Genomic DNA, 15,607 nt, shown 5'->3' on the forward strand with positions numbered 1-15,607 from the left:
AGTACTACATATCTCTTTCTGCTTAGATTTGAGATTTGATTTGTAGAATTTACTTAAGAGATATAATAATTGGGCACTTCTTTTTAAAGGAAAAAATGAAAATCGAAAACAAAATTCAATTTTCTTTGTTGTTGGAGAGTAGCTTTTGCTTTTGGAATTACTTTCTGTTTTAAGTTTTCAAAAGTATTATGATGAGTAATTTTTATTGCAAACCTTACAAAATAAAAAGTACTACGAACTTTGCACGCCACATTATTTTTCAAAGGGGGTTTATAACGTATGGACAAGTCTGGCATGAAAGAGACGAATACTTTGACAATGTAACTTTTGAAAATGGTCCATTTTTTAGTTTTTTTTTTTTTTAAAAAAGAAGCAATTATAACTTAGGTTACTCATGTTTTAAAGAAAACTTTGTGCAATATAATAAAGTCCATATATAATGCATGTACTGTGGCCCGAAATGGACCACGCATAAAAGCCAATAGATACGTACTATTATTATTTTTCTTCGAAACAATTATATAGGGCACAGGTTTTATAAATTAGGAATTAACAACTCGAAATATCTACTCTACTGCACTAACTGGAAACATGTTTTTCCTAACGTATATATATCTCTTTATATATTTCTAGCTGGTAATTTCGTTTAGCTGATATTTTGGCATTGGACATAAATAGTGGATACTAGGAGAGTTAAATAGGTGGGTTAGATTGAATTTGTACGGATTAAAATGAATTCTACGTTGATAAATGACTTGGGGTGAAATGTGCTAAAAACTTTCCTAACTCTTATTAAATTTTTAAACTCTTTGTTTGTTTTCTTTTATTTGTTAAGTAATACATGGTAATTTTTTTTCTTTTTATTATACATATACTATATAACATATGAAAGGTTATATTATCCCTAACTGACATATCAAATAAGTTATCTTATTTAAGAATATTTAGAAAATTTCTCAAAAATTAATTTGGTTCGTAATTCAGCCCAATTTATATATGATTCTTAACCCTTTTTTTATGCAGTAACTAAAACTAAGAAGTGAAAGGAAAGTTTGGTCATGAAAATCAGATTTTGTAAAACTTTGTTTGAAACTTTTAAATTTAGAGTTGAAATTATGTTTGACCACACCTTTTATAATAAATATTAAAAATTCAATTTATTATCTTTATTCTTTTCTTTTCTATACAATAGAAATATTGGTTTCAACATAGCAGCTTAAAGGTATTAATGAAAGAGTTAGGAGTCGTTTGGTAGAGTGTATTAAAATATTAATGCATGCATTAGTTTAATGTGTACTAGTAGTACGTTGTTGGGTATACCTTTTTACCCTATGTAAAATTAATGCAAGCATTAGTTATACACTCTATTGTGTATTAGGGTGTGTATTACTAATACCTCAAAATCCATGGCATTAGTAATGCAATGAATCTAATGCATTAACATGCTTAAAGATCCTATTACCTCTCAAAAAAATTTCTGCATCCTTTCCAACATATATATTGAGGGTATTATGTAAAAAAAAAAAAAATTATGTAATTCATGTTTTTTAATTACATCGAACCAAACGCTGCATAAGAAAAATACAAGCATAGCTAATGCAAGTATAACTAGCACAGGCGTTACTAATACAAGTATTACTAATACATCATATTTTGCATTATTCTTATACACTCTACCAAACAATCCCTTAAGAATATAATGGTTTTTTTGTAGAATTAACTTGCTGATCATAGTTATCTTTAATGCTCTACTTGTGGAACCTTAGCAACACTTTTAAAGAAAAAACCCACCCATTTTCATTTAATTACAACCATGACCTTAAATAAAAGTCCTCCTTTTTCTATTTAATTACAATAATGCCTAAGTTCTATTGAATATGGTGGGGTCATACTTATTAAAATGAATAATTAAATATTTCATATATTTTTTATTTTACTCTCTTAAAAGTAAATAATTTCTTCATTATATTTCGCATTTAAATTTTTATTACTCCGTAATTTTATAATATCATCCCTAATTAATTATTATACGCCATTTACATATTAAAAAATTAATAATATTAAATTAAAATATAAAATAGACATTTATGATATGTTTGTTTCATCCGTAATTTTACTATATCACTTCTAGTTAATTATTATAGATCATTTATATATTAAAAAATTAATAATATCCAATTCATGATTTTACTATATCACCCCTAATTAGTTATTATAAGTGATTTGGGTATTAAAAAAATTAATAATGTTTAATTAAAAAAGGTAAAATAAACATTTATGACATGTTTGTTTTAAATGCTTCAAACGATATTTTACTATATCGTCCCTAATTAATTATTATAAGTTATTTAGGTATTAAAAATTAATAATATTTAATTAAAAAAGTAAAATAGACATTTATGATATATCTGCTTTAGTTACTTCAACCATGGTTTTACTAAATATCACTCCTAATTAATTATTGTAAGTTATTTAAGTATTAAAAAAATATTTAATAAAAAGGGTAAGATAGATATAAAAATGATAAATTAACTCTTGATATTCAAAATTAACTTGACGTCTTATATGAGGTCCACTTAATTTTTTTCGCGAGCATTTTTTATAGTAATTTTGGTATGTCACTCTAACTATTTGTTGTAAGTCATTTAAGACATTTATGCTTCGCTACTTCGATCGTGATTTTACTGTATCACCCCTAGTTAATTATTATGATCATCTAAGCATTGTACCACTTAATTGAAATAGAAGAAATATTATAAATCACAATAATTAAAAATTTAAATTATTTAAAAAATATAATTGGCTATCGACAACACAAAACTCCGGACAAGGAGGGTGACATATATTATTCAAAAATTACATAAAAAGTATTATAAATTAAAATAGTTAACAACTTAAGATATCTAAAAATAATTTAATCTGTTATATATTTCAAAAAAAAAAAATGTAAAAATACTATAAATCACAATAATTAACAACTTTAAAATTTTATAAAATATAAATATTTGGTTGACTCTTGAAATTATATTAGTGTCAACTAAATTGGAATAGAAGAAAATATTATAAATCACAATAATTAAAAAACTCAAATTATTTTAAAACAATAATTAACTATTAACGCCACAAAAGTTTGGACAAGAAAAATAATGTATATTATTTGAAAATTACATTACAAATATGATAACTTACAATAATTAACAGCTTAAATTATCTAAATATATATTAAAAGTATTATTGATTATCTAAATTCTATTTGTGTCACATAAATTGAGACAAAAAAATAATATTTATTGAATCCGTGCTAGATCCTGGATGAATCTTACAATTTATATGTAATTTTTTTAAAAATTTTTGTTTAAATATATCAAAGTTGAAAGAACAAGTTCTAATACATCACATCAAATAGTATATATGAAATAATGTTAGCATACAAACGACTCATACGTTTCAATGAAAGGAACATATACAAAAACAAAGTTCGATGAAACATTTACAAAAGTATGTTTTATCGTGTTCTCAAAGTCAAATAACTTAAATTAATATGAAAAATGATAATTTGTAGTTTATTTTTTTATATAATTTTCAAATTAAAATTTAAATTTAAAATATTAATTTAATTTAACTTTAAAAATAAATTAATAAATAAAAGAAAAGGAGAAATAAAAACAAAGAATATTTATGTCGGCTTAGTAGGGGATACAATTCAATTTTGAGTTATTAATTGCAATCCACATGTGATGTAATACGTAATTACTAGATAACTCTTTATCATTTTCAACAATTATTCTCTATTTTATTCAACAAGTATCAAGTCTTATGTATCAATTTTAATTTTACTTTTTATACATAATGTAGCAAACTCTGTCATAAGATTAAAGATTGAAACTTCAAAATACATCAAATTTTATTATTTACATGAGTAAGTTATACATAATTATCTTGTGAGATAATTTGACTCATTAAAAAATACTATCAAGTAGTTAATATATTTTTTATATTTATATTTTATAATTCATAATTAAAATTGATATCAATCGTGTATATGATCAAAATATCTTAATGGGCCATACTTCTCTAGTTTTAATAGAAAACATCAAATAAAATTATTAAACATGAAATACAATTTTCATGGCCGAATGATCCCGAATGACACGTGAAGCATTCAAAGGTTTGAAAAGCAGTTCAAAGTTTGACAAGTGTTTTACCAAAAGAGTCGTTTTTCATGACGTTTTTGCTTTTAATAAAGTCTGAGTGCTTTATGTGTATGAGGAAAAAAAAAATGTTAGTACTAACATCTTATACGATTATAATTTCCTTAACTTGCCAGCAAACGCTGATTCGAAATTATATCTCAAAAGGATTTGGCATTTAATGCTGTTAATAGTAAATTTATTATGTTTTTAAAATTTGGAATTCAAACCGAATACTACTTGTAAAATTTTACTGGAATTTCACTCATATATTATGCTCCGCAAAAATAAAAAATTATGCCCCGAATAAATAATAAATACTTGGAGTCTTGGACCCGTAAACTTAATTCCGACCCTGTTCGCCACATAATCCGAGATGACAAAAGATCTTGTTCTAGAGCCTTACTGAAAATTCGTTATTTTGAACAATAATTGAATTTGTAGAAATTTGGGTTAAAGGCATTCAAAATAATTATGATGATCAATCACTTTTTCTTTTGGCTAAATCAACAAAGTATGAACTAAGAGGGTGTGTGAAAGAGTTTATAAGTTGATCAAAATAGGTTAAAAGTCACTTTTTATTTTCAGAAGTATTTGACAATTGTGAAAATTGTTTCAAAAAAGTCCAAAACTAAAAGCTCAAATTCCTAACTTTTTTTTTTTTTTTTGACTTTTAAGCCATTTTAGTTTGACTAATTAAACGATATTTTTGTCCCTAAAAATTTTTCCTAATTCAAAAATTAGCAATTTTTTTTTAGGTGAGCATAGCATTCTCATTAATATAACCAAAATTTGAACATTACATCATAGTAGCAGAATTTGGACTATCTACTATCCTTAATAATGAACCTAACACTGAATACTACATATTTATAAGCATCTACATTCGTCTAAGGAAAAGTATTCAGCTTCTGCAACATCTCATGTCATTTTAATCTCTCCCTACCCTTGTGTAGCCCCAAAATAAATTTTAATATTTAATATTTGTATTAATTGAATATTTTCACTTTTTGTGTTTATGACGAATTTAACTTTAATTATATTAGTACTTTTTTTGGATGAAACTTTTAATTTATGAAATATGAATTTTTATATATTATTCTCCTTCTTTAATATACTCTTTTAAATTTAAATAATTATTATTGTACAACATATGAATTTCTCTAATAAAAAAAAAATTACCAACCAAAATATATGGAGAATACTCATTGAAGATATACAACTTCATGGACGATTAGTGAATGATCCATCTATATTTCACGACGCAACATTCATATTCGCCAATGTTTTAATAGTGATAGTCATTACCCAATCAACGAGTAGTATGTTTTTAATTAAGAGTCTTTTTATCAAACAAAAGTATCATTTGTGACCAACTATTTATCCATTAATGTAATTATAATGATTAGTAACATATATATTTTGCTTAATGATTTAAACTTTTTTAATCAAAAAAATATTTTTTAGCGCACAAATTAATATTCATTCATGAAAATATTATATATATATATATATATTAAAATATATATTAATTTTAATTTGAATCATTTTAGAAATAAAAATTAATAATAATCAATTCTAATTTATTGTTAACAATTTTAAGGGTATTTCAGGTATTTTGACAAAAAAAAGTGCTTAAAATTACTTGTTTACCAAATACATCAATAACTTTTTTTCAATTTCAGTACTTTTATCTAAACAGGTAATTGCTTATTTTTAAAATAAGTTTAACACTTTCAAAAGTACTTTTAACAAACCTTTTAAAACCCACTTTTTTCAGCTTATCCAAATGGTCCTGAAACGAAAATATAAGGCTTACTTATGGGTCAAAAAGCTAATTTATGTTAGAGTATGAAAAAACTATGCAATAGGCTAAAAAATACTATCAAAAATCACAATCTTTTACTCCTTCATTTAAAAAAAAAAATGATCATTTTCTTTTTTGATAAACTTAATTCCAACTTTTCATATGGTATATTTATGAGGATATTTTATTAACATTTCACCTAATTTTAATTTAAACCAAAAGATTCAAAAGTTCTCCTCATTGTTTTTTAACTTTATGTCAAAGTCAAAATATGTAAATTTTTTTTTAGATGAATGGAGTAATTTCTTAAACTCACTTCTGTTGAATAAAATATAGATCTTTGATAAATAATGTTTCGTTCATACATTTACTTGTTTAAATAGACATAAAATTAAAATCCTTTCTAATTAATCGGGTTTTTGATTTTGGTCTTTGTCCAGGTTAGGTGACACATTTGCCACACGAGGAAGTTTTGAATATTTCAAAATCAGGTCTAACCCTCAAAAAAGCATACATTGACTGCTTTATTAAGCACCACAATTCCTCAAAAAATATATAAAGAAACCAATAAAATAGTGTATGTGTATGCCAAAGGAGGTTTCCAAGCAGATCATGACCAACCTAAAAAGCAAAATATTTGCTTTATAAACCACTACAATAAATAACTGTATTTAAATTATAAAAGAGAAAAGAGTAAGATACAGTGTAAAAAATGTTTTCACTTATGAACATAAGACGGTAATGGGTTAGGAAAATTGGCAGAATCGTTGTATTTTCATTAGTCAATTACGGCATTTCTCTAGCAAACTTCATAAAAAATCAATTTTCAGCCCTTTATTTTTGAAAAATAATTATGATAAAATTTCAAATTTTATATGGTGGTTGTTTTTCAATGATGGGACAAAGACAGAAAAGTGGCTAGTATTTACCAAATGTTTATTTTTAGATCATTATTTATATTTTGTTCCTACTTTTAATTAAAGTTATATATACATAAATAGGGCAGTTGGGGCTGAAACTATATTATATTGCATATAATTCTACACATTTTTAGAGTTTGGTCTAATAATTTTTTGTCATCGAATTTTCAGTTTGGTTAAAGGATTTATTGGAAGGTATTTATAAGGGGTAAAAATTTACACGCACCCGGTGTATACATCAAATTATTGTCTTTTACAATGGTTACGTAATTAAATTAAGTAAAATCCATATTGATAATCATGGTTAAGTAGTATGAACTTTAAATTCAAACACATGACATGCATGTATTGACTTGGTGTATACACTGGGTGCATGTAAGTTTGTGTAAGAAAAATTAAAAGAGAATCATATATACTAAACAGTTGTACCACAAAAGAACAACCCCAAAAATTTCTCCTCTCTATCTACCATCCTCTTTGATAAGAGTCCTCGTGTATTTTGGACTACTGATCGAGGCTAATTATTGACGTGTGTTAGTGATACCGTCTCCAATAAGTTGTTCGTTTCACATGGACTTCAAGCAGGTTTACTAGACTTGATAGGTATTAGTAAAATTATCTTTTGGATCTAATACACCCATAAGGTGTACTAGCTAAGCTAAGTGAGATGGTTCATTATTTAATTCAACCCTATGCCTTAACAATGTCTATATGAACGTCATTATGGATGTTGGAACACACGTTCTAAATCGTGTTCCATATAGCGTGGGTTTATGAAATTCTCTGCCTACTTTGCAGAGGATGTTTAGGCTCCAAAACTAGGATATTCCTCCGTCACGTGAGGATTATAGGTTCTCATGGCCAGGGGCGGAGCTGCCTAGGGGTAGGGGTTCGATCTCCCTTCGATGGAAAATAATACTATATATATGATTATATATATGATTAATTTTTTTTATATATATAAAGTAAATGTCAAATCTCCTTCGGTTCGTTCGTATATATTCACTTGTGAACCTTTGGTGAAATTAAAATCCTGACTCCGCCACTACTCATCACCAGTAATTCGAGTCTGATTACAACAGATGATTCACTTTCGCTAGGAGGAAGCCCGTAGTTCTCTGAACTAGCCTAGTACTTCAATAGGCGTATGCATCAACATTTTCTGTTGGGCTCGAGGGAAGGAATAAAATCTAAACTTAGCTTGCTAACCTTGTTCAGTGCAATATGATTTACTTTAACTATGTACTAATAATTACTAATAATTTTACTTTTTTACTTTTTCTTATTTTCAAGAATCAAGAAGAAATAAAAGGTAGGAGTAATATTAATTGAACATTTTTGGATGCAAAATTTCGGGACTTCGGCCCTTGAATGTATCATCAGATGAAACCATTTAGCAAAGGGAGGGTATCATATTTATAAACTCTTTAGTTTTTTTTTTCTTTTACTTTCCTCTAAAAATTTCCCGAATATCCCACAAGGAAAAAAAAAACTCTGAAACATTAAGCAAAAGCAGAAGCAGAAGCTTCTCTTCTCAAATCTCTATAGAAACGAGAAATGAACTCATCAGCTTTCTCGTCTACGTGGCTCATCATGTCACCCTCATCTGCTCCATCTCTTAAAGGGAAAGGAGAGTCAGTGATCCTTAATTGCCTCACCGTAGGTGTCCTCCCAAATCCAGGCAAAGCAGGTGACGCTGTTTCACTCTGAAGCACCTCCAATGCCTTAAAAACAGCAGCGTTGATCATTATAACATCGTCGTGTTCAATGGCAGGTACTGCATGGTGACTATGTTTATTATTGCGTTTGTTGAGGTGAAATGGGAGGTGAAAAGCTGGCCTGTTACTGCAACTGAACTCGTAGTAGTCTTTGGACGATGAGTGATGGCCTTGTGTATTCTTATGGTCGTGGAACATGAGATTTTGGATGGCGGTTTTGCCAGCAATTTTGCCACGTTTCATTAATAAGTTGAGATCAAACATTAGTTTTCTCTTTGACGACAATCCTTTTTTCAGCATGAAGTAAGCTACATGGACTATCTTCCAGAATTTTTTTGCTATAACTGGCAATTTCTGATCCATTTTCCTTTTTAGGTAGAGTTTTGAATTGTTGGTTTACTTAAAAAGGAGAGATAAATATTGATGAAAGAGAGAGCTTTAGAGGAGATTGAGTTGGTAGAGAATTGTGATCATATGAGAAGAAATGAAATATTGAGTGGCATATATAGGGGGATAACTTCCTATTGAGGAAGAGGATGCTGTGAAGTATTCTACATGTTTAATTTTTAAAATTGACACGTTTGGGCACATGCCACGTATATTACGATCTGATTCAATTTTCTATTGCTTCAATTATTAGAGGGAGTCTTGATTTTTTAAGATCCAATACTTTAGTGAGGACAGTCCTTTAAGTCACTGTCATATATCAAAATAAATTTGTCGATTTCTACCTCTCCAAATTAAATAACCACTACTCTATTACTCCTGCTTTCTTAATACCATACACACCCTTACAGATTTTCTTTTTAATTCTTTTTTTATTTTTTATTTGTTAGGTCTGGTTGGAAAAGGAAGAGAGAGACTAAAGAAGGTAAAGCAAAAGAGGGGGTGGTTGGGCTTGAAGGTACAGCTTTCCAAAAATAGCATTCACCTTCAATAATAGAGGAAGGAGTTTGTAATTGTAACACTTCGATTTTTTGAACCGGAACGCTATACGGTGCTTATAATCTCGAGGGATCACAAGCTAATCCATAATTGATATCTGTATCTGTACATTGCTTAACATACATTTAATATGCGGAAAACATAAACAATAGACCATAAGGTTCAACTGAAATAATTATAAGATCCTTATGGGTGAAAAATACCCAAGATAACTGAAGTCTGAATCAAAACTGAACTAAATTTGAACTGTATCTGAAAGCCTCGAAGTACTGACTAAATAAGGAGTTGAAGGAACATGTCTCCAACTAACTCCGTAAACTGAAAACTAACTGAAATAATAAATTAATCGAATCATATCGTCCTCGAATGAAGAGGACTCACTGCAGCTCTGTATACTGGAATGCGACTGCTACTGCTGGTCTGGAACTCGTGTCTCTGAACCTATGGTGTAACATAAAAAGCAAGCACCATAGCGCAAATGCGTCAGTATAACTGAAGTACTGAGTATACGAGTAAGATAGGCTAAATGAAAAATGTTTACATGCATGAGCAATGCTAACTGACCGACTAATATGAACGTGAGAGTGCAAACATACATACATAATAACTGGAAACGTAAATACGTAATAGTGGATCTGTACACTAATACATGATTTACTGATTTCTGACATGACTGAAACTATGGTTCTGTCAACATGGGTGACTGTGTCTGACAGTCCTAGGTCTGATGGAACTATCTGAGTTCCGTACTATAATTGAATTTGACTGTATCTGGCAGTCCTGGTATACTGATATTTGAAGAACTATCTAGGTTCTTTTACTGAGACTGATCCTAAAACCGTGGGAGGTAGTTGTTTAACCGACATGCTCCAATAATGCATATAGCTAAGTTGGGGTTCAATCTCTGCCCCGACTGGAGGGGTGTCAATACCGCACCACTGGTAAGGACAGTTGTGAGCGACCCTCAACTGGCAGGTACTCAAATGAGAATGGTGGGAACCCTAAACTAACAGGTTAAGCCACCTCATCAACCCTAGTCTGACAGATTAAGATGTCTCAACCTACGCTGGCTACGTAGTTCTGAAACACAAGGATGACTGCTAAGAATCACACCCTAAACTGACAAGTAAGTTTCCGACCTTGGGTTCACTCGGTGCTAACTTCTACTCCCATCTGAAGAGATTGAACATGATTTAACTGACTGTATAAGGACTGAGTAACTGACTTCCGTTGACTGACGGAATAGCACTACTATCTGAGATTTTGCTGAGATCATGAGATTTCGGAGGTTTCCTGAGTCACATGACTGACTAGGTTCTATAGATCATGGCTTGACTGAGATTATCGGGGTAACGTGACTTGGCTCTAGGCACACAACTATATTTTTCGGGTACGAATACCCCCAGGACTCGATGGAAGGAAATTGACACACATGACATGACTTGATCACAGGATTTGAGTCCACAATTCATAATATCGTACATAAGGGATTTCATACTAAGCATGGTTATCAACAATGTATTGCAAGGAAAGGATTTCATGTCACATGGAAGTACTTGCACAACCTTAATATCATGTTTATTGCATAATCATACTAGCAACACATATCAATAGCATGGAAGTTCATGTGGAATCACCTTAAGAGTTGACATAGCTTGTCATTTAAATATTATGGGGTCGTGGGAACATGATTTTTAGCATCCTTGCATGCACATTTTGGGGCATAGGTTTTCTCAACAATTTTAATCATCTTGAACCACCCAAATTCATGGGTTTTAACTACAAGCATGCATACATCATGGAAGTCAACTTATATTAATATCTTGAAGCTTAAACAATGATCATTAACATGAACAACATCACATAACAACAAGGAAATCAAAGTTTCTCATTTAAAAGCATGGTTCTTGAACTCTATGAACAAAAGGGGTCCATAGATGAACACTACGCATACCTGACACAAGGTTCTTGATGTTTTTGAAATCCTTTGATTCTTGAAGAAGATTGGGTCTTGTTCTTGGAGATTAAATTTAGAGAGAAACCTTAGTTTTTGTTTGTGAAATAATAATGAGCAAAATGGCTGAATTCGGACTTATCTGGGTATATGTAGGCGAGTGATAAGTGACCAAAATACCCCTGTTAAAACGACCTGAAAATAAACTGAACGTGGCGTGTGACGGTCCGACTGACGGTCCGTCAGACACTTGACAGTCCGTCACTTATCCCGTCAAACGTGGACCAGAAATGGGGTTCACTGGATAAGAGTTGACGGCTTGGATGACGGTCCGTCACAACTTTGACGATCCGTCAACTCGTTCGTCAGTCCTTATCCAGTATGTGGCTCAACTACCTTGGCTGTGACGGTCAAAGTGGCGGTCCGTCACTTATGTGGCGGTCCGTCAACTTGGCCATCATACTTGGGCGTTTCCGACAGTTCCAAGTAAAACGTCCATAACTTCCTCGTCTGATGTCGGATGTGGACAAAATTGGTACCGTTGGAAAGCTAACTCAATTTTCCACGTGATAGAAAGTGAAAATCTCAAAAATACCACGTGTACAAAGATAGGTTTGCATTTTAAAGTAAGTCCTAACATCCTTGAGATGATTTCTAGCTAGGAAAAAGGCACGGGTATTACAGTAATGTAATTAAGTACTAAAACAAAACAGAAAAATGCAACAACTTTAAATGCAATAGGATTAGTGGATATAATTATGTGTCTCCTAATACATTATGTGATTCAGCAATAATTGTGTAAGAAAGATGAGGCTGAATATGCCAGATGTTACATATAATCACATGATCAGTTCAAATTGAAAGGTCTCCAGCTTTTATATTAATTAACATAATTCAGATTTGGAGATTCTATATGGAAGTACTGTTGAATTTTATATTGTGATTAGTAGTGTTTAACTACATCTAATCAAACAAACTTTAATTACTAGAACTAGAATTATAAAAGTACTATTATTGGGGAAACCTGCTACCTTGGGTCAATTAATTTCAGTAGCGTACAAGTGAGAAATTAATCATGGACAAGTTACCCCCTCATTGGAGAAAAACCCAAGTGGCTTAATAATGGCCATGTAATTCTAATCGTACCTCTCTTATTTTCATGTCAATCGGCAAAAATGGGGCGAATGATTAACATTGTTTCGTTCTTCAAATCATTGATAGTTTGATTGATATGTTCTTTCGAGTTTATCCAATTTCGTCCAGACATTGTCCTTAATTAATGATTGACTATATGGGCTCCATTAAGTGCAATAATTACTCAAATGATTAGACGCATTGAGCTAAACAACATAAATTGCATTACTATACGAGTCAATTATTCCCCCCTCCCATAAGTTTTTTATATTACATAACATTCATTAAAAAGTGAAATGAATATATTGTATAGTCATGATAAGTGATTAATCGCGGATCATTATAAATAAGTAATCCTTTCAAATAAATATAAATACATATTAAGACGTCCAGATACATGATGAAGGTGTCTGGATACATGGTTTAGTCTCAAATAAATTGTATTTATCCACATGTATCCCATGTACAATATGTATCTGCATGCATTGAGTGTTATAATATGTATCCACGTGGTTACAATGTATCCGTGTATCTAAAGTTATTATGGAATATTATGTATTTAATTTAAAGTAAAGAAAGAATAAGTAAATAGGATAAAGATATTTGATTTAAGTAACTATTCCTTAAATTATAGGTCCAAAGTCCATTTAACACCAGCTTTAGAGTATTAAGTTACTCTAGTTTTAAGCATACACATCTTGAAATTTTAACTTCAAATAGAGTGTTCTTTAATTTTTGTTATTTAGATATTTGATCTTTAACAGGAAAAAAATGTTTTCGAAGATATGATAAAAAAATATAAATATGTTTTCGAAGAAAAAAATACTCCATTTGTTGTGAGGGGCATAAATTAAAACAAGCATAAAATAGGGCAAAGGTGCAATTGTGCAAATGACCCCAAAATAATATGTGCCTTGAATGTTTCTGCCATAGGAGATTTTCAGGTAGATGACAAACTTAAAAAGCAAACAATTTGCTTTATAAACCACTACAATAAATTACTCATGAAAACAAATAATAAAGTTAAAGTTGAAAGGGAAGGACTAAATAACATGTTTCTACTAATAAACATAAGACGATTTTGCTTTAGGAAAATTGGCAGACTCCTTGTGCCTTCAGTAGTCAATTCTGACATTTCTATAACTAAAATTCACAAAAAAGAAAAAAAAAAAAAGAAAAGACGTTTTTCCGGTCTTTCAAATACACTATTATGAAAGACAGAGACCAAAATTATTCAGTGGATGCTATTTTTATAGTCAGATCTTTAACATGGTAGTGTAATAGTCCTGATCACTTGTGTATGGACTGATAATTGTAGCTCACACTGGACGTTAATTAAATGTATAAATGAAAAATCCAAAACTTTTTGATTTTACTTGAAAGTTAACTTTAATATTGACAAAAAAAATAAAAAATTCCCAATAGAGGTCGCATGAACTGAAAAAACAATCCAAATTCCAAGTAAGTACTGGGCTTGATAGGCAGGTAATGATGAATCTACTTAATTCTATTAAGACCACATTTTCTCTTGGTCTCTAAGGAAGGAATAAATTTTAACTTGCTAACCTTGTTCAATGTAATATGCTTTAATTACTTCAACTTGTATTATTTCTAATTTAACTCCTAAATTTTCTAATTTAACTCCTAAATTTTCTTATTTTCAAGACGAAAAAAAAAGGTATACAACAATCAAACTAAGAGAGAATTTTTGTTGTGCAAAATTTCAGGACGTACAGCCTTGAATGTATTATAGCATGAAATCACGTTTAAAAACTCTAGATTATTTTCTTATTCTATCTTCCTCTAAGACTTTTAATTCTGAAAAATTCCAAAACATTAAGCGAAAGATGAGGCCTCTCTTCTCAAATCTCTGTAGAATCGAGAAATGAATTCATCAGCTTTCTCGTCTACGTGGCTCATCATGTCACCCTCATCTGCTCCATCTCTTAAAGGGAAAGGAGAGTCAGTGATCCTTAATTGCCTCACAGTAGGTGTCCTCCCGAATCCAGGCAAAGCAGGTGATGCCGTTTCACTCTGTATCATCTCCAATGCCTTAAAGACAGCAGCATTTATCATTGAAACATCTTCGTGCTTCTCAATGACATGGGCATGGTGACTATGCTTATTAATGCGTTTGTTGAGGTGGAATGGGAGATGAAAAGCTGGGCTGTTACTGCAGCTGAACTCGTAAAACTCTTTGGACGATGAGTGATGGCCTTGTGTATTATTATTATTATGGTCGTGGAACATGAGATTTTGGATGGAGGTTTTGCCAGCAATCTTGCCACGTTTCACTAATAAGTTGAGTTCAAACATTAGTTTTCTCTTTGAAGATAACCCTTTTTTCAGCATGAAGTAAGCCACCCGAACTACCTTCCAGAATCTTTTTGCCATAACGGGCAATTTTTGATTCATTTTCCTATATAAGTACTCTCTATATTACAAGTGAAGACTTTTTTTGGGGTTGTGAGTTTTAAATTGTTGGTTAACTTAATTAGAAGAAGAGACAAATATTGATGAAAGAAGAGCTTTAATTTATAGGAGAGTTGGTAGAGAATTGTAGTATAATTTATGAGATGCAATGAGTGGTATATATAGGGGGCCTTAGCTTTCATATAGAGGAAGCTAATAGGATGCAGTGAAGTAATCTATATGTTTTAAGTTTTTAAGTTGACACGGGCATGGAACACGTACTATATTTCGAGTTTATTAATTATATTTAATATTCTATTGCTTCAATTATTAGAGAAGGAGGTGGTGATTTGGTAGATCCAGCTTAGGACTGTCTTTTAAGTCATTGTCACTCACCAGATGAATTTGACATTTTTTTCCTCTGCTTTCACGTGAATTTAAAATTTGGTATTTTGAACTCACGTTGTCAAAACCATGAAGCATCGTCTTTCCAACATTCAGTTTCGTCCTTCATTATGTTTTCCCAT

The 15,607-nt window shown here is 30.4% G+C and overlaps 2 protein-coding genes across 2 annotated transcripts; both read right to left on the bottom strand.

Annotated features, from left to right (window-relative positions):
* Positions 1-8,218: 8,218 nt before the first annotated feature.
* LOC107876160 lies at positions 8,219-9,492 on the bottom strand. Its single transcript, XM_016723198.2, has one exon. The coding sequence runs from the start codon at positions 8,996-8,998 to the stop codon at positions 8,420-8,422; it is 579 nt and encodes a 192-aa protein (XP_016578684.1). The 5' UTR covers positions 8,999-9,492; the 3' UTR covers positions 8,219-8,419.
* Positions 9,493-14,363: 4,871 nt separating this feature from the next.
* Positions 14,364-15,247, bottom strand: LOC107876159. Its single transcript, XM_016723197.2, has one exon. It carries the CDS (start codon positions 15,081-15,083, stop codon positions 14,505-14,507), a length of 579 nt encoding a protein of 192 aa, XP_016578683.2. The 5' UTR covers positions 15,084-15,247; the 3' UTR covers positions 14,364-14,504.
* Between the last annotated feature and the right edge of the window lie 360 nt (positions 15,248-15,607).

Source organism: Capsicum annuum, chromosome 6, assembly GCF_002878395.1.
Source record: "Capsicum annuum cultivar UCD-10X-F1 chromosome 6, UCD10Xv1.1, whole genome shotgun sequence".
In the NCBI taxonomy this organism is placed as follows: domain Eukaryota; kingdom Viridiplantae; phylum Streptophyta; class Magnoliopsida; order Solanales; family Solanaceae; genus Capsicum; species Capsicum annuum.